This window comes from Amblyomma maculatum, chromosome 4 (genome assembly GCF_055883805.1).
Source record: "Amblyomma maculatum isolate TAMU_Amacu chromosome 4, ASM5588380v1, whole genome shotgun sequence".
NCBI classification, from domain to species: domain Eukaryota; kingdom Metazoa; phylum Arthropoda; class Arachnida; order Ixodida; family Ixodidae; genus Amblyomma; species Amblyomma maculatum.
Window position 1 is genome coordinate 60,800,021 of NC_139347.1, and position 24,494 is coordinate 60,824,514.

A 24,494-nucleotide genomic window follows, 5' to 3' on the forward strand; every position below is an offset into this window, starting at 1 on the left:
ATTAACTTAAGACCGCCATTTCGGATGTCGGTGACAGTTAATTTGGCGAATGCTGCGCCCCATGACGTTAGGACTCTTGGCAAGGGTCGAATTGCAGCCGCATGTTCGAGCCGTGTCCTCGTCACGACCAGTTTATCTCGAAGCCGGAATTCAGATGCTCGCTCATGTCGTTCAGGGAGAGTCGCTGAAAAGAAAAGCGGGACATGAATTTGGCATCACGACGCACGAGCATTACGCCTGCCACACTAAGTTCAGTTAAGTGTACTAACATTTCGTTGTCAAGAAACGTCTCGGGCACTGTTAGAATTGCGTCATTGAAGTTGAGAGAAGGGCGGAGCCCCGTCTCACTGTTAAGATACGTTTAAAAGACACTGATGCCAACCAGCTAAGCTAATAATGAAAGCACACGTCGTTCCGGCTTTCAGTAAGTGTTGAGCATTTATCTCTCCTGCTGACTAAAAACGCGGATAACATCTCTACTCTTCCAGCATGTAACAGACTAAGTATCTTTTAAGTTATAGTTGTTTAGACCATTCGTTGCTAGGCGCCTTGGATACAGCGCAGCGTACTCAATGGAACTACTCTGTCAAAGCTCGCAAAAATTAGTACGCACTCGGCTTTTTACCTACTAAACTATTCGAGGAGACTTGCGGGGTCTATCACATTGTGGGGTCCACATGTAATTACGTTTTACCACCCTTCCACTTTATGATTGTCTTATATTGCCACAGTAGGTTCCTAACGCCATTTTGAATGTTCATGAACTTGTTATTCGTTGATTATATTGCACGCTTGAGGCCAAATCTCCCGTGTTGTGATCGAGGAGGCCGCACTCAACCTAAATCGCCCGGTTGCCCGTGTAGTAAAAACAGAAAAGGAAATGCGCTCATGGTATCGTTGGCTTTTCTCTGAGCCGTTAGTTGTGGTGGGTGGCGGCTTATGATTACATTTTGAAGCCAGACCATGGTAGTCACTTCCTAACGTAACTTTCTGTCAAATCTGAACGCGTAAAATGCATGCCCGGGTAAAAGCAAGCCAACCTTCTCTTTTTCGAAGTACTCAAAGTTTACGACCCTGCTGCCTACGGTGACGTTTTTGGGCGCTACTTCGACGCCGACGATGTTGGCGGCGTTCACGAGAGGGCTCTCGCTACAGCCGATCTTCTCAGGGGAGACCGAGAGGACGACCTGCAAATACACGGTGGGCACGCAGACAATTGTCTCGGTAACCATTCATAAAATATGATGCATCAGGTTGATAATTACGTGCGTGCTTACCTTATTCCTCCAGTTCGAAGAAAACTTGTACAGGTTGAACTCTCCTCTCTCTACTGAGCCTGAAGCAAGAACACAAGAAGCACGAGCATTAAGCGTTGTGCGCCATATTGTGCGTCGCACCTTATGGAATCATGTCGTGGCATGTTAGCGCTAAGGGCAACAACTCCCTCGAAAACGTAATCAAGCTATACGAAATTGTAAATGGGATAGGAGGTCCAAGTTATGCACAGAATTTTCCCAATACTTCAGAGCCCAACACGGTATGCACCTACGACCTCTATAGCGCGGCTCTTGTAGCAACCCATGAAAGGCCTAAAGTTCAGAACGACGAGAACTGTAGTATGAATGACCACCGAGAGGTTTGGGTAGCTTGGAGTGAGTAACGATCCGCAATGTGTGGCCCGCGGGACCAAACTTTATCCGGCTCCAAGCTTTCAATACAGGCAACACATGTGAAATTCGGATGACACTTCACTGTACCAGAAACTGCAATTTTATCGCGGCAGGGTTACAGGCCCCGCTCCCCAGAAACTCCGACGTCGGCGGCGTTGTGAGCGAAAAACGACGGTCATGCTTCTGGTAGGCGGTATAGTTGTCCGCAGCTAGCAGCTTACCGGTATCGCTCAAGAGGAAAGTATAAAACAGTTGCATCTTACCTGTACTTACCTATGGGGCTGAAACGGAAGCTAACCAAGAGGGTTTTACTTAAGTTGAGGACAACTCAGATAGCTATGGAACGATAAATGGTAGGGGTAACATTAAGAGATAGGAACAGTGCAGAGTGGGTCAGAGAAATAACTCAAGTTACTGACAGTTAGTAGAAATTAAGTAATGGGCAGGACTTCTAATGCGAAGAGAGCGTAAAACGATGGTGGCTAAGGTAATAAACTAGATTCCAAGGGAAGGAAAGCGTAACAGGGGGCGGCTGAGAGTTAGGTGGGCGGATGAGATTAAGAAGTTCGCAGGGGTCAAGTGGATGCAGCTAGAACAGAACCGGGTTAATTGGAGAAATATGGGAGAGGCCTTCGCCCTGCAGTGGGTATAGTCAGGCTGCTGCTGATGATGATTATAGTTGTCCGGCGACATATGCTCGTGCCTGACTGCCTCACGACACCCCACGGCATGGCCGAATTGTGAAGCGTTGCCAACTCGGGCTTCGACTTTTAGACGGGAGGGTGAAGTCGGAATGCAGTTTTCCAAGACCCTTGGTTTCCGAGTTAGACCCGCAGGTAGGCTCGTGCTGTTTGTTTTCAAGCGGGAATTTTATATCTACGTCGGGTAGTTTTTCATATAAAGTCGTAGCTTGCGAATGTGTGTTGATTACAGTATTCTAGAATTAATACCTATTAATAATAATTAGTAGTTACTAAAATTAAGACCGGTTTCATACGATCAGCAAAGTGCATGCACGTGAACGAGGATCTTCAAAACGGAAGCCGCGGATGGGAGCCATTATTGCTGTTACGTCATAACCTTAAAGGCACAGCTTACCGGTTGCCCCACATTCGAACGAGGACGACATGTTCACCTAGATGGCATTCGGTTAGCATGCAGGCAGGAGGCTAAAACAGTGTGCAGTAAACAGATGTGCAGTAAAAATGCACACCGTAAGTCTGAAACTAATCATATTTAATTTGGAGTCTTCGAACTTGCATCTCTCCTTGTGAGTAGTTTTAGTGTGCGTACTACGCGTGAGTGCCAGGGGCAGATTTTCTTTTTTATCATCCCAATGACAGTCACTAGGCAGAGACGGGCTTGGCAGAAGAGAAAACGAACACTGCCTAATCATGTCCTACTCTTGTCACGTATCGTATGATCTAAACCACGGCTTAATCCGACTGGCCGAACACGCCGCCCGGGTCCAAGGACTCCAGGCATCCGTCTAGGCTAATAGGTTGACGCCTATCCTGTATCTGTTGGATATTAAATTTTATTGCGATAGCAATAGAGAGATTTAGCACACCGTGATCTGCGATCCGCTACCGTGATCCGCCGCCGCGCGTTCAAATGCGCATGCCCAGATCACATTGATGCCGATAGATGGCGCCACATACGTGATGTCGGCGCATTGACCTGCCGCATCGGAACCAATCAGCTTGTGCGCCCCGCCCACGAGCGGTAGAGGGTCGCGGTGGCGGATCGCGGATCACGGTATGCCAAATCTCTCTAATACTGCGCCAGGTTCCGAGCCGTCGCGTAGCTCACGGTCGGTCACCACGGTTGACCTTGAACAGCTGGGAAGAAGAAGTTGGTATTGAACAGCCGCGAAGAAGAAGCAGAAGAAAAAGAAACACAAGGAAAATAAAAGGAGGAGGAGGAGGAGGAGGAGGAGGAGGAGGAGGAGGAGGAGGAGGAGGAGGAGGAGGAGGAGGAGGAGGAGGAGGAGGAGGAGGAATAAGAACGCTCGGTCACCACCCGCTAATGCTTTCGCTCCACATTCGGTTCAGCAGCATTGAACCCTTCTCATATATATATGTGGGCTCATAGCTTACGCGCTCACGTCATACTCTTAAAGGATGAGCTTAAGTGTTCCCAGTAATGTAGTACGATACACTGATAGGGCGTGATAGGGGAATAATGTAGCAGGCAAAAAAAGCTTTCCTCGTTGCTATCGCAATTCAACTAGGGTTAACCAGAGTTAAACCACAACTAATTGTCTACTTCCAACACCATGATTACGAGACCTGGATATCACATCAGTGCGATCTTCCTCGGAAGTGTGTATGCAATCTTGGCTTACAGCAAGAGATCTTAACACAGCAGCAGCTTCGCCCAATACAGGCGCGTGACACGTGACTCCATTTTAGAGACGATACCATATACCTGCATTGTCAGAACGTGGAGTCACAAGAAGCAGCGGTCATTTTGTTCCCTTTCGTATCGCCTAACGTGGAAATAAACAAGAGCAGCAGCTACAAATAATACTCGCTGAGTGGTACAGTACGTATAGTCTAAAAGAGGTAAGCAGTGACAATATTTTCTCCTTCTTTGAACATAAGGCCTTTTCAACATCGCGTAGATGAACTAGCTTTACTTATACGGGCTTACCGGGCGTCTCCTGCGTACGTGCACGAGCAGAAATGTAGCAAGGCGTGTCCAGTATATATGTGCACAGTCGGCGTCCGGTAAGCCGGTACACGTTTACTCTAGTACGTAGTTCATTCGCTATGATAAACGTAATGTTTGGTCGATACTCTCATATCTTCCTTCGCGTACGCAGAAGAAAAGGAAGACCACGAGACTGATCGAGTACTGTTTTGTTAGCGCTAAAAAGTGTCGTATGAATTAGCAAGCCATCTAGCCCGTTTACAAGTTATTTAGATTATTATTATTTGTGGTTTTTTTTTCGTTTCGCATTCTTTTATCTTTTTACTAACGTACTTTACTTTTTTTTCCTGCCCCCAAACGCCCTCAAGAGTCCTTACACTAGACAAGGAGAATGGCGGAATCGTTCACAGGATGTCCGCGTAAGTAGTGGTTAGTAGTGGTTAGTAGTGGGACACTGAAGGATAGTAGTTTTGAGTACTGGCGTGGACGCGTCAGTTTTTTTCTTATTACTGATTGACAGCGGAATTTGGACACATTCTGTCCACACATCTTGTCCGCATCTCGTGGTGACGCGCTCGGATGAGTTCATTCATGAGACGAGAAATTCGCTGCAACTGTTGACCGAACCTAAGACGGAGGCAACGTTTCCGGACTTTTACGACATGCGTGTCATTTACCAAAGAAGAAGACGAGACGACAGTGTTTTATTCGAAGATACTACCCATTCTTTACGAACAAGCCGACCAATACCACCCTAAAAATAAGGAGGCGCCCTTCTCCTCCTTTAAGGGCATGACGCTGCAGCGTATACTATCTATCACCCATGTATAAAGCCTTGATTTAACCAAGCCCTACCAACGTACGTGTCTGCATGACCTAAGGGTAACGTGAAGGCAAGGGTTTTGGCAGGCTGATTCTGATGTCACCGTCCCATGAAAGGAGAGGCCCGATACGGCAGCACCTTCCAATCATAATGTCAGGCAATTAACCCTGCGTCCAGTCAATACACGGTCATGTGATCTGCCAGCTGCGACGTGCGAGCGCGATGTTCGTCATTTTTCGCTCACTATACCAGGACCTGCGCCGACGCCTTATTTTCCGTGAACGGGACAACACTATCGCACCAAATTAGAGGTATATCTTCTCTTTCAGGAGTCGTCTCCTTAACGCAGCATGTGGAGGCCGCTCGCAAAGCGTGACGAAGTGCCCAGAACCTCTCAGTAGAGGACGCAAGAAAGGAACTTTATATATACTGACTGCGGCTAAAAGCTCAACTCATTCACTGATCTATCAGTGACCTGCCCCAGGACGTCTTTTTCGAGTACAGTGTGTGATTTATCATCTGCCGCGGGAACGCATGCATTTACTCACCCAAAGAGTCTCCGTCGTCCCAGAACAGTTCTCCTCTCGCCGTGCCGTCTTTGTCAAGCGCGGCAAACAACGACATCGGAAGCCGTCGGCTGGAAAACAAAACGACGAAGTGTTGACACGGACAAACCAATCGAAATATTATTTTCGAGGCTCGTAATAGTTCACAGATTTTCCCAAACAACGATGCGCTGAGGCCTCTTTGAAGAAACTTAACCACAAAGAAATTAGGTACTATTGTTTGAATAATTCGACTAGAGTGAAGCCATTTAGCATCGGGGCATGTTCTACGTTCAAGCTGCAAACATACTTAGGCTCAAGCCGAAAGGCATGAGAAGCATGTCGACAAATAACGAACATTGGAGATTAAAAAGGATACAGTGAAGTCCTGAAAAGCACCCACGGCGGACCGTTGAATAGAAGCGCAAGAAAGATTACAAGTTTATGGTCTGGGGAAAGTTAGCATGGCTTGCCACGGTGGCTCAGTGGCATTGGGCCAAACGCAAAGGCTTCCTAGTGCTGTGCGATGTCGGCGAACTTTGAAGATCTCCAGCCGAAATTGGTCCGTCGAAATTGATCCGTCGAAATTAATCCGCCGGAATTAACCCGGAGCCCCTCACTACACCGCTTCCTTCTGCATTCTTTCACTCCTATCTTCGTCATTTCCCTGACAACGCAGTTCAGGCGTCAGTCGAGGTGCGAGACAGATACGGCGTCTTCGAAATGAAATGCAAAAGCAAATAAATAAACGCTTGAGCGCTGCGCAATTTCGGCGCGTTGATTTCCAGCGGTGAAGATTAATGCGGAGATCTCCACGACGACGTCCTCTAGCTCCATTACAGCCTAAAGGCAAAGGCCGAAAGAAAAAAAAGCCTTGAAATATTTTGTGAAATTTTAGAGTGCAGCTCTTTGGCGCCCGTTCCTGCTTTTCGCGTCATCGCCTTTGTCCTTCGTAACCAGCTCCGCAGCCAGCGCGCGTTCCGCCACCGGTGTTTTTCAGGAGCAAATAACAGTGACATCAAGAAAAAAAATTATCTGCTTTAAGTTTAGGCAAGCAAAGGTGGTTTTGATTGCATGCTCGATATTAGGAAACTGCTCCGAGAATTCTCACTGTTCTGCTGTGGTAGTAATTCCCATTACGATTGCGAAGGCATGTCCTCCGCGAACGAGGGTTACGGTAGGGACATCCAGCCGAGAAAGGAAAGTCATGCGGGTTCCGTTGCTGGCAATTATCGGTGGTGTCGTTCCGGCCCCATATATAGAATACCAGATCCCGGCGGGGACATAGGCGCTCACTTGTGTTTGTCCCTGCGTAAAAGAAATACCCAATTACAGCGTTCACACAACACTGGTTCCCGCTGAACACGCAGTTCAGAGTTGATGCCAGCAATTAAAAGGACAAGGAGAGAAAACCCCAGATGTCACCACTCTACGTGGTGCCCGCGCTGCTGTGACATCATGAGTTCCGTCACAGGCCGCCGACCAATTTCGCTTTTATTTTTTTCCTGACGCGATAGAGCTCTGGAATAAATTGCCTACTCATATTGTACAAAGTGCCAGTAAAACAGCATTCCAGAAAAGTCTAGACCAATACTTTAATGAACGCTAACATGTTGTCCCCCGTGCGTCGCGTACTATTTATTACTTTTTATGTGCTTTTTTGCTTTCTGTGTCATTTGATCCAGCTCAGCAGCTTTCTGAGATGTTGTTTGTGTAATTGTAACTCAAAGTGTTTGTTACTGTGTTCTGTCATTTGAAATTTTAGATGTGTTATCGATTTTATATGTATTGTTGATTCCTTCCCTGTCATGACCCTCAGTAAGGGTTAACAGTATGAATAAATAAATAAATAAATAAATAAATAAATAAATAAATAAATAAATAAATAAATAAATAAATAAATAAATAAATAAATAAATAAATAAATAAATAAATAAATAAATCGGTGTAGTGTTGGCGCAACAAATGTTACCTGCTGGAGCTTGGAAACCTAGCGGTTGTACTACAGTGCTACGTCCAGCTAGCGGTTTTTCTTGTGCAGCCTTCCGTACACGGTATATGTCTCGGTCCACATTCGTTTTTGCAGCTGTTCGTATTGTTTACGCGCTTTCTCCGTACACACAAAGAAAATATCTTCAGATGAAACTAAAGCCAAGCAAAAAAGCAACGTTAGGGTAACCAGCTTTAACAAAGTTTGCTTAATTATTGCATTTCCTAATAAACTTTATGATGCCATGAGCTCTTAAAAACTTTCCACAAAGTTTTAAAGGAACGGCGCACTGCACCTATGACCCCAACTGTGCTCGTGCGAGCATAATGCTGCATGCCGTGACCGAAAATTCTGTCAGCTCCAACACTCCGTTTTAGGCTTATCATTCCCCGCTGCGTCCTGAAAACTTCGTCATTTCTGAAAAGCAGCCTTTTAAGGTTGCTTAAAATGTCTACAGTTGCACGAAAGTCCGCCCTTTTTGACAAATATCGTCCCCCAAATTTCTTTAAAACCGGAAAATCACCCAAAATGTACGTGTAGATGTACCCAAACAGCGCCAAAAGTTTGCCATTAGTTTGCATCCCCCATCAGCATCTGCAACAACAAACTGTGTTCACTACGCCAGGGATCATAAAACAGCGCAATTAGGCCGGCACGTGCCTTACCGAGTGTAGGGCTGGACAGAACATTAAGGCAGGTCCCCACATGAACTGCTCATCGATGTCGTATGCCTCGGGGTCGTTCGGGAATCTGCATATAACAATACAATAGTTTAACGCTGACTGTTCATCGTCCACGGAGTGTCCCACTCCACCACCACTACTGAGCAGCTTTTGGCTTCCTCTTCCGGGTCTTCCACATCTGTCTCAGTCGCAGCTGATCATTTTTCGCAAATATTGTAACCGCACGATATCATTCATGACGAGAACTTTGGGCACTTTCGTCGCAGTTATCTGGCTGAAAAGCCCTTTCCATCTGCTACAAGAGAGGAGGCAGGTGCATGGCTGCTGAAAGCACACTGGGGAAACCTCCGCCCAAATTCTGTTGTTGGAAACACAAACTGATTCTCTAACATTATCTGGACATGGATCCTTAGAGAAATGTAAAAGGCGCATATATAGCTGCGAAGATTGCATTTGGAAATCTTCCGTCCAGTCGCTCCAGTCACGTGACATGTACACAGAAAAGGACTGCATGATCACCGTTAAAAAGGAATGTTAATGTTGCCTATCCTCTGTTATACAAGGGAAAGAGAACATGTCTTCACGCATTGCAGTTTATTTTCGGTGAAAGCCAAAGAAGGCGGCGCCTTTATTTTATCTTCCCCTTTTCTGACTTACAAGCTCCGTTTTCAACAAAAACGGCTTTGCCGCCAGAATCCGGTAATATGTGGATACAGAGTATTTATTCCTTTAAGAAGCCTCTCATGTCTACAGACTAAGCTGAAAGAGAGGAAAGAAAAATTAAACAGGGCACCTCGCAGGCGAGGGCTCCGCTTAGAAGTGAAGAGGAGGGGAAGGGGCGAAAGAAACACAACGCTAATTTTCGAAGTTTGGTCCTTAACGCCGAGCTGTTTAACCGTTTATTTAACCTTACCTAGCTGTTGAATGCCGGAACACGAGAAAAAAAAAATTGTGCAAACTGACGTTAACGTCTTTCAGTACCAGTATTTCCCGCCACCAATTTACAGATGGGATAACAATGCGAGACCGCGCTTTCTTCACACTTCTTGGCTGAACATCGGCAAACATGTCAGCAAATATTCTTTCAAGAAGCCGCTGTTCAATGAGGGCGTTGGCTTATATGGCGGGCGACTAGTTTTGGCTGCGTTCTGAAGGCCTTGCATGGTTCTGCGCTCTGCTCTCACGCTAGCTGGGGCCAATTACCTAAGTAGATTAAAAATGGCCATACTTTGCAGAGGCTAGCATCCTGATCGAACTACGCCCGGATGAGTCACTACCGATTTGTATTTGACACAATATCGTCATAAACAATAAAATGCAGATGTTGCGAAGTTTCATATGCCTAGCAGATTGAAACGGGTGCCGTAAATTTGTCCACCTACTCAAAGAAAAGAGGCCTGGCTACCGTCTCCCCGTAGACGTGGCTCCTGTAGAACAGCGTGTAGAGGTACGGTAGAAGCAAGTAGCGTGTGCCCAAGTTCCTCGCCGCCGCCATGACTACGTCTGGCCCCATACTGAAGGGATCTTGATCCTGCAAGTAGATGAGACCGCAATTACTTTCGGAAGCAGTACAGTCTGCGTCGCCGCCGCTGTCGGACGCTTCGAAAGTCAATGCAGTTAGACATGGCAATGCGCATATAGGGGATGTAATGGCCATCCTGTATGCACATACTTCACTACTAACTGTACTTGATACCATTTCACCTGACGCTCTTATTCGACTTTGACAATAATCGATAGTGACATGACCTGCATGAACTGAGTGACTGTACGCAGACGCGTACGCCTATAACAGTTCGCACTGACAGACGAGTTTGACGTGGTGACGAAACAGGACAATGCCAAACGGGCGAAAAGAAGGAAAGAATGTAACCGCGCTTTCTTCGTCTTTTCTTTGTCCTGGCACTTCGCACTGTTTCACTATCATGACTATACCAAACTCTTCCTCTCGTGTGTCCTTGCCCGTGTGGCCAAATAGCACGATTACGTACAATACCGTCGTCCGTGTTGTGGTTCCTGGAGAAAGGGTAGAAGGCTCCCAGAGCGTGCCACCGGGCACAGAGCTCCGCAGTCGTGTTCCCATTGAAGCCGCAGATGTCGGCACCGATGAGTGGAAATCCGTACATGCTGAAGCTCAGCATATCTGAAAACCAGTTCAGTTCACGTTCACGAAAAAGAGAGAAGCCATTTGGGAGGGCCATTCAAGCAACCGGCCTGATCTGGTTCAAAATGTTTCGGAGGAAGACGTCACCCGATGTTGATTATACGATTTCTGGTACAATACTGATGCGGGAGCCAAGCATACTGCAGGTGTAGTAGACAGCTTTTACCATGGATCCTTATCATAGTACGGTAAAAGATTGATTGTTTGATTGATTGATTGACTGATTGATTAATTAATTTGTTGACTGAATTATTGATTGATTGATTGATTGATTGATTGATTGATTGATTGATTGATTGATTGATTGATTGATTGATTGATTGATTTTGTGAAAAAAACAATCTGACAGACTCGAATATATTGGCCGCGACGACCGTACAAGCTGTCACAAAAGTGTCTCAAAGACAACTAGCTGCTGCTTACTAGGCTCTAGATGTTCTGCTTCTTTCCTTAACCGAGCTTCCAGGGCGAGATATGTGGCCGCATCAGTGAGCCAAGGACAGCACACTTTTCAGATACGATAGCGCCGTTTCAATCATGCTTTCGAATTTCTTTTGAACATTCTTTTTTTTTTTTTTTTTCAGCTCGTCTGTATCACAAGTGATACAGATGACCGGAGAGTAGTACGAAAATGGGGCTGACACGGCGGACAATCAATACTCTTACAGTAGTCAGATGTCAATTTCGCAAAAATAGTAAATATATGTTCCAACTAAGAACCTCCCTGTAAGCATCTGTAAGATTGCAAATCAATATCTTAGGCACTGTTACCTATGGGATACATATTGTGGCTGCGGATTATTACCGACCGCAAATGGCATTCTAAATGAAATAATGTATACAGTTTTGAATTGCGATTGTCATGTAGACACGTAAACTCATGAACTCAACCGGGCCGGCCATAACTTTATAAGTAAAAGCATTCGCAGTCATGGCATTATGCAGTCAAAGCATGACCATGACCGAAGTTTATCAGGCGTCGGGCCATGTTTTTAGAGACTGAGCACACAACACAGTTCAAAATGTGTGACCGACCTCCTAAACCTTTGAGCGAGACAGAGCATACACGGATCGGCAGTCGTGGAACTTACTGGGGATGCTGAGCTTCATGTCTTCCCAAGTGGAGCTGATGTCTCCAGACCAGTGACCCGACCAAGCAGACTGACCAGGTGAAGTTGCCCGAGAGATGATGAAGGGGCGCTTCTGACGAATCTGAGCAAGGGCCCTGCACCGTACCACATAATGGCATCATTACGCATGGACGAGAAAATTATAACTTTTCAATGTACGAATTCACCTTTATATCGGGTACGTACTCTTATCCTCAGCATTCAGGCGTTATTAGGTACAGAACTCCTTGTGAAAAAGACAGTTGCATCGCGAGTTATCTGACATGCGCTGCTCAAACAAGACTTGCTTTAGAGCTTGCCGACGCTATAAAATGTAAACCATGCCTTTTCTAAACCACCTTTCTTAATACTAGCTTTAAAACTTCCCCATTAATGAGCTGCATATACACCGGGAACATCGTCATGTTTCCTTCTCGTCCATTCATGCTTCGCTAAGTTTCTTTTTAATGCTTCCAACGCAACCGTTTGCAAACCTGAACTGTCCTACAGCTTAAACAAGGGTTATTTGTTACAACATGTCTTGATCTATAAATCATGCGCGAACTCGCCGTTTCCCTCCCTGTTCTGGTAGGCGAGCAAAAGATGGCGTACTTGTATGTAGCCCTGGCTTCCAGCTGGGAGTAGATGTTGTGGACGTTGTAGTGGGACGAGATGAAATGTCGGTCGCTCATGCACAGGGTTTTGGAACTGAGCTTCTCTCCACCTGGGACGTACGGGGGACTGTCTTCCTTGTGGCCTTGTGGACAACCGTCCTTGTGACCGTCGTAGAAATTAGACGGTTCGTTCATGTCCTGTATGTAGGAATGCAGCGACATTTGCCGACTTTTCGGATCACTTGAAAGCATCGACATCGTAATTTTCTTTGATGCATTTGGCAATGACAAGGCCATGGGGATAAACGGCGTGCTTATACACAAGACGAAAAGCATCCTCCCTCTCTTTCCTCCTCCCTCTCCTTCCATTATTCGCTCGCCCACAACGCTATCCCAAAACTGTACTGATTGCTTCCACATAGGATACGTTTGGAATTATTCACGCTCGTGAAAACGAAATCTGCAATGTAAGATAAGCGGGTCACTCTGCTTGGCCTCCAGGTACTTCACTGGCAAATTATAGAAAAGGTGTTCGAAGCAAAAAGGGTGAAAATGCCAATTGGACCCTTCTTGAAGCCCCGCGTACAGGTGTGGACAAAAATTAAACAAAGCATATGTTGTTGCCTTCCAACATATTGCAGAGGTTGTCTATTCAAAACTGGCAGTTTTGAGTACGTACTGATTGGTAGTGGATGCTAGTGCATCTTTTCATTAATAAATGATTGCCATGTCCTATAGGAAAGGCGTAATTGCAAATTTAATGAAATAGCCTGCTTCATTTAGTTATACGTACGCGCCCGTACGTCAAAGAAAGCTGTACGGTTTAACCTGCCGGCGTCGTAACTGAACATGAATGGCACATTTAGGCCTGCCTTAGGTAGACACTTCCGCGAAGCGCGTTTTTTATTCGGTGTTTTGTTTTATACCAGGCGACATTTCTTTTTTGCTATTCCGCCGTACGATTATGTATACGCTTCTTGATCCTGCAATATAACCTTACTGGCTCTGCTCGCTACGTTCATCTCTTTCAAATCTGTGTGATGCTCGAAAACCGCGGAATATACTCACAATCCAGGCGCCGTCGAAGGGCACTTCGTTGTGAAATCTGGTGAACTGATTCGCCCAGTAAGCCGAAGCGTTGGGATGGCTGAAGTCAGGGAATACGCTGCTCTTGTCGTTCCAGACCTGGCGAGGAAAGTGTTACGTTTCAGAACCACTGTGTTTCAACAAAACACTGGCTCCCCTCCAGACAGCGTTGCACTTTCTTAAATCGCTCATTAAAAGATCGATATCAGACACAATGGCAATGCGCCATCATACGGAGAAACGTGAAACGGTAAAGGCAAAATAAATTGGTTATTGGTTAGGACCAAGGAACCTGACTTGATGATAAGAGTATGCACAATTAAAAATTTCTCCTTTCACTATGACCAGTCGTCCAACTGTAATTTCAACAAGAAATATTCGTTACCTTGCCGTAAACGATGCCACCCGTAACATTTTTGATGAACACATCCATTTCTAGACCATCGTCGTAAGGGGGGTAGCTTCCGGGTGCCTCGGAGCCGCTTACTGCGGGGTCCTGCAAATTTTCAACCATCGAGAACATCAAAACAGTGTGAAAACTCGAGTGCCGCACTCTGTCGCACTTGGACTCATTACGTTAATTGGCGAACATTTCACACTACTGAGTGCATCATTGAAACAGTGTTCACTCCGCTAAGCTTTTTACTATAGTCTGCTAGCTTAAAAAAGATTAGGTGATACGGCAAAATGTCATTCTAAACTACATAAAAAACGCAAAAGTTTGCTGTCATATAGAAGTCATTGCTTCACGATACTCTATTCAGAAGTTCAAATGCAAAGTATATTCGCTTCTGCGTCAATTAGAGCAGAAAAAAAGCCTTTAACGCATTGCTCAAACTTGTTTGACAACTGTTAAAGATTTTTTTTTTTTTAGATCTCTACACAAAGGCATATTATATTGATGATCAATTGTGCAGAGTATATCTTAATTCCCCTTTGCGATTTGGGCATTCCACATGCGTTACTCGCAGTCATGTAAGAATCATATTGTATATACCACGGCTGGTTTAAGATCTTCGCCTACCTTATTACAATGGGCACTATCTATACTTGCATAATAGCCCACAAGGCGAATTTTGTAGAGACGCCAGACATTTCGTCAACAACTGACTATCCTTGCTTCTGAGCCCTTTTCAGGCTTTCTTTTTCATCTTAGTACTGGTTCAGCACTGAATTCTGCATGGCCAGGTCATTCACAAGACACGCAAACACCGTCCGCCCGTATGTCGAGGTCCGAGGCCTCTTCCCGACATTTTCATTCATCAAGTGGTATTTTGGATTACCCGAAAATATCATAGCGCAACCAATCAGTTACACTATTAGCGCAGGCGCGAAACTTGCTGTTTTGCCCAGCATGTGACAGCAGAATCAGAGTTATAGGTAATCGATTACCTGTAATTTCTTATATATTATTTCGTAATTTTTGTAATCAACTAAATACTTCTTTCACGCAGTAACGTTTTTGGTAATTTAGTTATATTTCTTCGTCAAATTATTAAAGGTAATCAACTAGTTCTATGCAAAAAAAAAAGGGGGGGGGGGTTACAGTGGTAGAGCGTCAGCACCAATGTGATTGCGTCAAACTGTTCGGCCGCACAACGGTGCGCATGGCTGTCTGGCAATGTACAGCGTCACAGGAAAATGTCACAACCTCCCTGCAGCTTTTGGCCGAAGAAGCGAACCGGACTCGCTATGGTTCCATTCCAGAATCTACGCCCGATTTTCTCAAGAAAGCAGCTACGCACGATTTTTTTAGCTCTTCAACGGGCCTTGCTGTAGTGGCTTTTTACAGCGCCAACAAAGAAGCGCGACTCTTCATACAGGACACTGAAACTGGCATCAAAGTATTGCGCAAATACACGTGGATGCGTAAGGCGTTCCTACTGCACAACAACGCCCCAGCACTTACATTGAGAAAGTGCTCAGTGTAGCGGATAATGCCTTCACGAGGAAAAATTGCGAAATCAGCGACAACAACTTTGGAAAAGAACTCTTGTTGAACGTTAACAACGCGTAAAAAATCGATTGCAGTTAGATCGAGTATGCATTATTGCGATAAAATTCGGAAATATGTAATACAATATTGCCACCTAGCGTTGCCAGGTGGCGCATGACTGAGGTGGAAAAGGAGGACGAAGTTGAAGAGGACGACAAAGTGTCGCTTACACGTTTGCGTCTGTGCTGCTGTGTTCTTGTGTCTGGGCTACCCCCTGCTATCATTGGTATCCTTAGTCACCGTGTACGTGACATTCTGGTGGAGGTGCGGGGTAAAACGATCGCCTATGCAAGAATCTCCATCTACAAGACGTCGCGCCAGCCCTGTACCATTGGACACCCCCGTGCATCGCTCCAGTCGACGGCTCCAGGGACTGTCTCCGGAGTTTCAGCCAGCACCCGCCGCCATGACATCTAGTGCTCCTGCGCAGCAGGTGACGGGCCTCGCACCGGCCTGTAACTACACCTTGCAGGCCCCTCAGGTACCGAAGACTTTCCATGGGGACCTCTTTGAGGATGTGGAGGATTGGTTCCTTCAGTTTGAACGTGTCGCTGCATTCAACCAGTGGGACGATGCTGCCAAACTAAGGAACGTCTACTTCAGCCATGAGGACGGCGCCCGTATCTGGTACGAGAACCGAGAGCAAGCTTTAACTTCGTGGCGGGAATTCAGTCGTCAACTGCTCGAGGCTTACACTAGCGCAGATCGTCGCGAGCATGCAGAACGTGCCATTCACTCTCGCATCCAAAGGCCGAATGAGAGTGTCCAAGCATACGTCGAGGACATGACGCGCCTCTTCAGGCGAGCCGATCCCGCCATGTCCGAGGACAAAAAGGTCAGGCACTTGATGCAGGGTTTGAAAGAGCAGTTGTTCGCAGGCCTTGTGCGAAACCCACCCTCGACTGTAAACGGATTCCTTGCGGAGGCCACCACAATAAAAAAAGGTGCTACACCAACGTGCCGTGGCTTATGACCGACCTTTTCATACACGCACAACCGCGGAATCATTTGCATCTTCAGAGCGGCATCCCGATGCATTGCGCGAACTGATTCGCAGCGTCGTGCGCGAAGAACTAAGCAAGTTCTGGAGCCCTCTGCAGCAATCGCCATCTTCCGTTTCTGCTATAGTGCGGGAGGAGGTGCGGCAGGCACTCAAGAGCCCTCTTTCGCCTGTAGTTCCGAGCCCGCCATTGCTGTCGGGGACCGACAATCGTCCCACATATGCGGAAGTTCTGCAGAGTCAGGCTCCCCCTTCACCACCGCCCATTCTCGCGTCACCTACAGTTCCGCTGCCCTCGGTGCAGCCAGTGCAGAACTTCGACAATCGCCCGCTGCCCCGACGCAAAGCCGACATTTGGCGCACGCCTGACCGCCGTCCGCTTTGCTTCCACTGCGGTGAACCAGGACATCTCTACCGGGATTGTCCGTATCGACGCCTCGGTCTCCACGGCTTCCGCATCGACTCGCCTCCTCCCCGGTTTGGTCAACGGCCCCGAGTTATTGAGGAGTACCTGGCGGAGCAGCGTTCATCTCGTTCGCAGCGTCAGCCCCGCTCCCCTTCGCCAAGGCGCTCCTCCTCGTTCACTCACGGTTCCTCGCGAGAGGACCAAGGCAGCTCGTCTAGCCCTGGTCGGGAAAACTGAAAACAGCGACCTTCGGGGGCGAGGCCGCTGGTAGTCGCTGCGTTGAAGACCTCCCGTCGTCGCCGCTTCGATCCGACCGCGAGCTGCTGGTACCGTCACCTAGGGAAGCAAAAAGCGTTTCTCTGGACCTTCCGGTTATTTTAGACGGTCGCACTACGGTCAATGCTTTAGTGGACACCGGTGCCGATTATTCAATTTTGAGTGGTCGCATGGCGACTGTTTTGAAGAAGGTGCTCACTGCTTGGCCAGGTGTGTGCCTTCGAACCGCCGGCGGTCATATAGTTACTCCAAAGGGGATGTGCACGGCTCGCATTCAGATTAACGGACGTACGTTCGTCGTTAGTTGCGTTGTTTTAAGTGACTGCTCCCGTGACCTTATCCTCGGCATTGACTTTCTGCGGGAGTAAGGAGCAGTTATCGACCTGCGAAATAGACTCGTCACGTTTTCGATGGGACAGTCTACCGAACAAGATAGTAGCAGTCCTTGCAATAACGCACTTCGTGTTTCCGCTGAGAGCGTCTCGCTGCCGCCGCGAAGCAGTGCTCTTGTGGAAGTTACCTGTGACGATTTCCGTACCGGTGATGCTGTAGCGGAGGCGAACCATACACTCCTGCTTGCTCATGGCATTTGCGCTCCCCGAAGTTTATTGTCGTTTCACAATGGCCGGGCTGCACTCCTTGTCACAAATTTTTCTAATGAGTACCGACACTTGTTCCCGGGGACTGCTATCGCTTTTGCTGACCATGTTGCGCACGATCCGGTCTGTTTTGCATCCACGGCAGTAGAAACTAACGAGCCATCTCTTGACAACATCGACATTAACTGTCACTTGTCAAAGGAGAAACGGCGGGCTTTAGAGCAACTGCTGCTAGACTTCAAGCACTGCTTTGCTTCTTCCTCGAAGGTTCGTCAAACGCCCATTACACAGCATCGCATCATTACTTATGACGACGCTCGCCCAATACGACAGCAGCCTTATCGTGTGTCTGCCAAAGAACGAGAAGTGATCCAGACGCAAGTTCAGGAGATGCTGGATGATGGTGTTGTGCAGCCTTCACAAAGTCCGTGGTCTTCACCAGTTGTCCTTGTCAAAAAGAAAGACGGCACTCTTCGATTTTGCGTCGACTATCGAAAATTGAATAATGTGACAAAGAAAGATGTATACCCGTTGCCGCGCATCGATGACTCACTGGACAGATTGCGACGTGCGAAGTATTTTTCATCTATTGATTTAAAAAGCGGCTATTGGCAAATCAAAGTAGACGAAAGAGACCGAGAAAAAACCGCATTTGTCACTCCAGATGGGCTATATGAATTCAAAGTACTCCCATTTGGATTGTGCTCTGCCCCAGCTACATTCCAAAGGATGATGGACACCGTCCTCACTGGCCTCAAGTGGCAGATCTGTCTTGTGTACTTGGACGATGTAGTTGTTTTTTCCGAAACATTTGATCAACACCTCGAACGCCTTCGAGCTGTCCTGGAAGCCCTCCGTTCTGCTGATCTCACGCTGAAGCCCCAGAAATGCCACTTCGGGTATACAGAACTCAAGTTCCTCGGCCATGTTGTAAGCGCTGATGGGGTGCGCCCGGATCCCGATAAGACTGCTGCCGTCGCACGATTTCCCGTTCCAGCTAATAAGAAGGCTGTTCAGCGCTTCCTCGGCCTGTGCGCATATTATCGGCGTTTCATTGCGGACTTTTCTCAGATCGCAGAACCCCTGACGCGCCTTACAAGGAAGGACACCTCCTTTGTGTGGAACTCTGAGCAGCAGATGGCCTTCTCTTTGCTTCGTGAGCGCCTTCAAACATCCCCTGTTCTGGCGCACTTCGATGAAGCGGCTGACACTGAGGTACACACTGACGCCAGTAGTATCGGTCTTGGCGCGGTCCTTGTTCAGCATCAAGACGGGTTTGAGCGAGTAATAGCCTATGCCAGCCGCACTCTCTCTCGTGCCGAAATGAACTATTCCACCTCAGAAAAGGAATGCCTGGCGGTCGTATGGGCTACTATGAAGTTTCGTCCCTACCTTTACGGCCGGCCATTTAAAGTCGTCACCGACCATCATTGTTTGTGCTGGCTGGCAAATCTGCGAGACCCATCTGGACGACTTGCACGCTGGAGTTTACGTCTTCAGGAGTTTGACATAACCATTGTTTACGAGTCCGGCCGCAAACACGAAGACGCCGACACGCTGTCACGAGCACCCGTTGACACTGGCGATACTACAGCCGATGACGATAGCGGTTTTCTAGGAGCCCTCAGCGCATCTGAGCTCAGGGATCGACAAAGAGCTGATCCAGACATCCTTCCACTCATCGATTATCTGGAAGGGCGTGATACGATTCTGCCTCGACACCTATCTCGGCACCTTGGTTCCTTCTGCATACGGCAAGGCGTATTGTATAAAAGAAACTCCCAGAGCCAAGACAGAACTTACCTTCTGGTAGTGCCATGCGAGCTCCGTGAGGATATTCTCCTTGCTTGCCATGATGAACCAACGTCTGGTCATTTGGGTTACTCACGGACGCTTGCTCGCGTCCGCAACATGTATTACTGGCCAGGACTTTCCGCAGCAGTGAAACGCTATGTACGAAGCTGTCGCGAATGCCAGCGCCGTAAAACACCGCCCCAGAAGCCTGCCGGATTTCTCAAGCCCGTTAAAGTACCCCGCATTCCGTTCGACCAAATTGGAATGGATCTCCTTGGCCCTTTCCCTTTGTCGCAGGCCGGAAACAAATGGATAGTAGTCGCTACTGACTACCTGACTCGATACGCTGAGACAAAGGCAATCCCTCATGCCACAGCTTCCGAAGTAGCAGAGTTTTTCATGCACAACATAGTCTTGCGGCATGGCGCCCCTTCCTACGTCATTACCGACAGAGGGACAGCTTTCACATCACAGCTGATCGACCGCATATTTGAGCTGAGTTGCACGACCCATCGCAAAACCACAGCGTACCATCCACAAAGCAATGGCCTTACAGAAAGATTGAATAAGACGATTGCGGACATGTTGGCAATGTACGTCGATGTGCAGCACAAGACCTGGGACGAGGTGCTGCCGTACGTTACATTTGCGTATAATACAGCCTTACAAGAGACAACGCGCTTCACACCATTTCGACTTGTTTACGGACGCGAAGTTCAGAGCATGCTCGATTCCATGCTCCCGTGCCCAGATGATGACCAGCTATCCTCAGATGCCCAGCAATATGCCATCCGCGCTGAGGAAGCCCGCCAGCTCGCCCGTGTGCACATTGGGCAGCAGCAGACCACTGACGCGCACCGTTACAACCTCCGGCACCGCCAGGTTGACTACAAGCCTGGAGATCAAGTCTGGGTATGGACACCAGTTCGCCGTCCAGGCTTGTCAGAGAAACTCCTTTCCCGCTACTTCGGGCCGTACAAAGTGTTGCGCCGTGTGAGTGACCTTAGTTATGAAGTTATCCCAGACGGTGCCACACAACCAAAACGTCGAAAGCACAGCTCGGACATTGTGCACATTGTGCGGCTGAAGCCGTACTACCACCGATAGCGTATGGCCACCCGCTGTGACCACTCTCTTGCTTTTCACACCATTTTTACCGGCCCTTCTCATTTTTTTCCGGAGGGAGGGGGTAATGCCACCTAGCGTTGCCAGGTGGCGCATGACTGAGGTGGAAAAGGAGGACGAAGTTGAAGAGGACGACAAAGTGTCGCTTACACGTTTGCGTCTGTGCTGCTGTGTTCTTGTGTCTGGGCTACCCCCTGCTATCATTGGTATCCTTAGTCACCGTGTACGTGACAATATTGTCACGTACAAGGTGATTGAGGATATCAAGAATAGGGTTAGCTCCGGTACAACAGCGGTGAGCAGCACAGACGCAAAACCCGCAAGCGACTCTTCGTCGTCCTTCACTCAGTCATGCACCACCTGGCAGCGCTAGGTGGCAATATGCTCCGCCGCGGTGGCGCAGTGATTAAGATGATCGACCACTGTTCCGGAATATCCTGGTCCGAACCCGACCGCCGGCAGCTGCGTTTGGTCGAAACTGAGAGGCATGCATTCGTGTGCTGTGCGATGTCAGTGCACGTTAAAGATCCCCAGGTGGAAGAATTACTCCGCAGCCCTCTACTACGAAATCTCTTTCTCTCTTTCCGCTTTCACTCCCAACTTCTTCCTTTCCCCTTCGCGTGGATCGGTCCCCAGAGAACAAGTGTGGTAGATACTGCGCCTTACCTTTCCTGTGGGCCGATTACTATAATGCAATAATGATCGATTACTACTCGGTCATCTTCCGTTGCTTTCCTGGGGCTGTAATTTTTTTTTCGCTATGTTTATTGTCTCAGGGCATAAAAAGAATGCTATGAAGGATGAAGGGTGTGGTGATCACGGTAATTATTTACATTTCATATAAAGTAACTGTAGACGGTTACTTATTTTCTGTAACTTGTACAACACTGCGACGGGTTATCGTCTCCTACCATCCTCTTTCTGATGAAATCACAACCCGCATACAGCCATTTCTTATTTAGTTTACCGCCTCTTTTTTCTGTTTTTGCTTATATTCTCAATGTTCCGAGCAACAATATAAGCTTCGCATTAAAGCAGCTGTAGGAAGAAAAAAAAAAGTGTTTTCAAGTGGAAAAGAAGTTACACCAAACTTTCGTCACGACATTCACAATGGATGAATTCGTTCGTCTTCCAAAGGCATGCAAGCAAGATACATTGCAAAGAGCCTCACCACAATGACGACGTAGTGGCGACCGGAAGAGTGTAGCTGTTCAACGAACTCCGGAAGTCCCTCGAAGTTTTTCTTGTCGTAGGTGAAGTCGTTGCTTCTATCCATGTAGTCAATATCGTTCCACTGCGTGTCCTTTAGAAAAAGAAAGACCTTCATTTGGTCTGCGGATCATATAGTCAAACATTGCATAGGAATGTCTTAACTTTCAGAGGCAGCATTACCTAAATGGACAGCCCCACAGGGTGCAGGTTTAGAGGTTGATTATCTTTATTAGCACGGTTAACATCGAGTGTTCTGATGCCCAGTTTACATGCCAAGCACCGGTAAATTATGACCTAGTATACGTAGCAGTGGAGATTTAATCAAGAAGTGAAGTAAGCTAATGTTCACGAAATGCCGATTTTGTGTACAGAATGGCTTAAGAAGAGGTCAAATAAATTTCAAGTATATCACTGATTAAAAAAGATCCTACAGTGAGCCACGCACTTACAGCCACTTCACCTGAAAAATTCAAGAAATTCACAACTGTTATGATCAAATATGTAAATAAATGAGAATAGAAGGAATTTCTAACACACTTCTTAGCCATGGGATGTTATTATTGGTCAGTCGGGTGTACCACGTGCGCTCATCCTGTACAGATGCGCATCTTCTGCTGGGGGTGGATGCAAATCAAGATTATCTCCGATCTTGAGCTCCGTTTAATTTTGGAGACGCTTCTACATGCTGGCAACGATGTGACGCACTAAATTTAGGATCTAGCGTTAGTTTGCACGCAGTTGGCTCCTTACTGTTCTCAAGCAAAATGACGATGGGGTGCGTGCAAGATACCAATTTCTGTCTCCCACCTTGTCAAAACGAGTTCTCACGCTGCCCTTCACCTTATGCTCGAAGAAGCGGTTCCTTTGTTATCAATGCCTGTCAGGCCTGTCAGATGACCTCCTTTCCAATCGGAACACCGCAGACCCCACGTTCTCCGACCATCCGCAATGCTTCGCACCCCAACATCCTTCCGTCTGCGATAAGTGGCTGTACTTACTACACCATTCGCGACGCAGAGCTTTGCGGAGGACCAACCAAAACAACTTTGTGCCCCCATGTGCCATGTGTGGGAATCGAGGCAGTCTATAGAACTCGTTCAGTCTGAGCCAGGGATAGAGATATAGGGTTGGCAAGCAGGGAACGAAATGAGAGATGCAAAGAGAGAGCTAGGTTACATATTTTCGGCTGATGTGACAGGCGTTAATTGTGCAGGGAGCGCTGATCGTACGACGTTCCGAACGAATAGCATCTGGTGTACTATGCTGCTACTCGCCGAAAGCTTTGCCAAATGCCAAGTCCGCTGGTGACGCGATGAAGGGTCAATTGGTGGTCCGTATCCGCATGTCGAATCAAATCCGTTTCCGCCCCTTAATTGGCATGCTCATCTGTTCTACGCGTCTCGTCGTTTTAAATCATCAAAACCGCTAACGAGATCGGTTGTTCGTGGGTAATAAGGTAATAAGGTGCAACCATCGCAAAGCCATTACCAGCGGAACTCCGGCCTTAATGTTGCTCTCCATGATGTAGCGCGTCCTGTTCAGCGTCTTGTAGCCGAAGCGGCACAGGTGGAAGCCGAGGCCCCAATAGGGTGGCATGGCAGGGAAGCCCACCACGCGTTGGTACTGCTGCACCACGCGACCAACGGTGGGGCCGGTGAACACGAACAGGTCCAAGATGCCTCCCAAGGAACGGAAGGTGACCGCCGGTGTAGGCTGCAGGACGACCTCTGAAGCGAGGGACGTGGATATCAAGGTCAAGCTCTACCTACACAACTCACTATGAGTAATAGTGATCCGGGGCACCGCTCTTTATTGTCAAAGTAATCGCTGCGGTTTTACGAAGTCAAAATCGAAGATAGAAACGCAATCTGCGCTAGCGGGATGATCCATACCAGAATCAGCTTTTGTGGATCGAAGATTGGATCGAAGAATTGGATCTTGTTCGCAGTTTAAAACCGCACATTTTGATTCACAGCAGGAGCAAACAGGTTGCTGATAGATTGTTAACATAAGGCAGAAGCAAATCTAACATGCTCACTGTATTTGTCCCCTAAAAGTGTGTGTACATTCATCGATTATGGTCACTACGTGGTGTAAGCCAGGTTGAAGTGGTTTTGATGACCAGGTCTCTGTAGAAAGTGGCTCTGTTTTTCAAAAATCTAGAGTCCAATGGAATACGAAATGACGTAACGTCAGTAACCCTTTGCAGAGGCCAATGACATTTGTGGATCTTTGCAATGTGAAAGGTTTGTACCTTTAGCAATTGATTCCATAGTCACTACCAAATGCAGCAGCCACTTTTCGAGTTCGAAGCCTCCCAAATCATATATCACTTCCAATCACTTCAAAATCACTTGCAAAACACGGTGTAATTTTCTCGGAAAACAATCGTATATCACTACAGGTGGAAAATGCCATTTTTGCCATTTCAAATTTTGCAAGTTTGGAGGCCTGCTGCTAGTGTACTGAAATTTTGTTATACTTTTTTTTTTCACTTTTATGCAACATTTACTTTCGTTGGAGTTAATAAAAACGTGTTTTTGTTGCAGTTCATTTAGTAACAAATCGCAAACATTGCTCCAGAAGCAACGCGCTACAAAAAAAAAAAAAAAAAAATTCATTTTCATCCCTGAATACGGGCATGATGCGTAATGTGTTTAGCATTAAGCGTTTTTGCGTTTATTATACAAATAATTTCCTTAGTTCCAGGTAATATTGGCAGCTCTAGTCTGCTCGGTGTGTTCTCC

General features: G+C 47.2%; 1 protein-coding gene across 1 annotated transcript in view; it reads right to left on the minus strand.

Moving 5' to 3' along the window:
- Positions 1–24,494, minus strand: part of LOC146191199 (lysosomal alpha-glucosidase-like) — a 38,727-nt gene that overhangs the window by 94 nt on the left and 14,139 nt on the right. The window contains exons 7-20 of the mRNA XM_084601684.1: positions 23,236–23,474; positions 21,707–21,838; positions 13,725–13,835; positions 13,322–13,438; positions 12,252–12,451; positions 11,622–11,755; positions 10,358–10,509; positions 9,749–9,897; positions 8,349–8,433; positions 6,805–7,001; positions 5,697–5,785; positions 1,278–1,336; positions 1,041–1,187; positions 1–184 (exon numbers count right to left, since the gene is read on the minus strand). The exon at positions 1–184 is cut by the window's left edge and continues 94 nt beyond it. Of these exons, the coding sequence (XP_084457810.1) occupies positions 122–184; positions 1,041–1,187; positions 1,278–1,336; positions 5,697–5,785; positions 6,805–7,001; positions 8,349–8,433; positions 9,749–9,897; positions 10,358–10,509; positions 11,622–11,755; positions 12,252–12,451; positions 13,322–13,438; positions 13,725–13,835; positions 21,707–21,838; positions 23,236–23,474 (1,874 nt within the window). The 3' untranslated portion in view covers positions 1–121. The remainder of the gene's footprint in view (positions 185–1,040; positions 1,188–1,277; positions 1,337–5,696; positions 5,786–6,804; positions 7,002–8,348; positions 8,434–9,748; positions 9,898–10,357; positions 10,510–11,621; positions 11,756–12,251; positions 12,452–13,321; positions 13,439–13,724; positions 13,836–21,706; positions 21,839–23,235; positions 23,475–24,494) is intronic.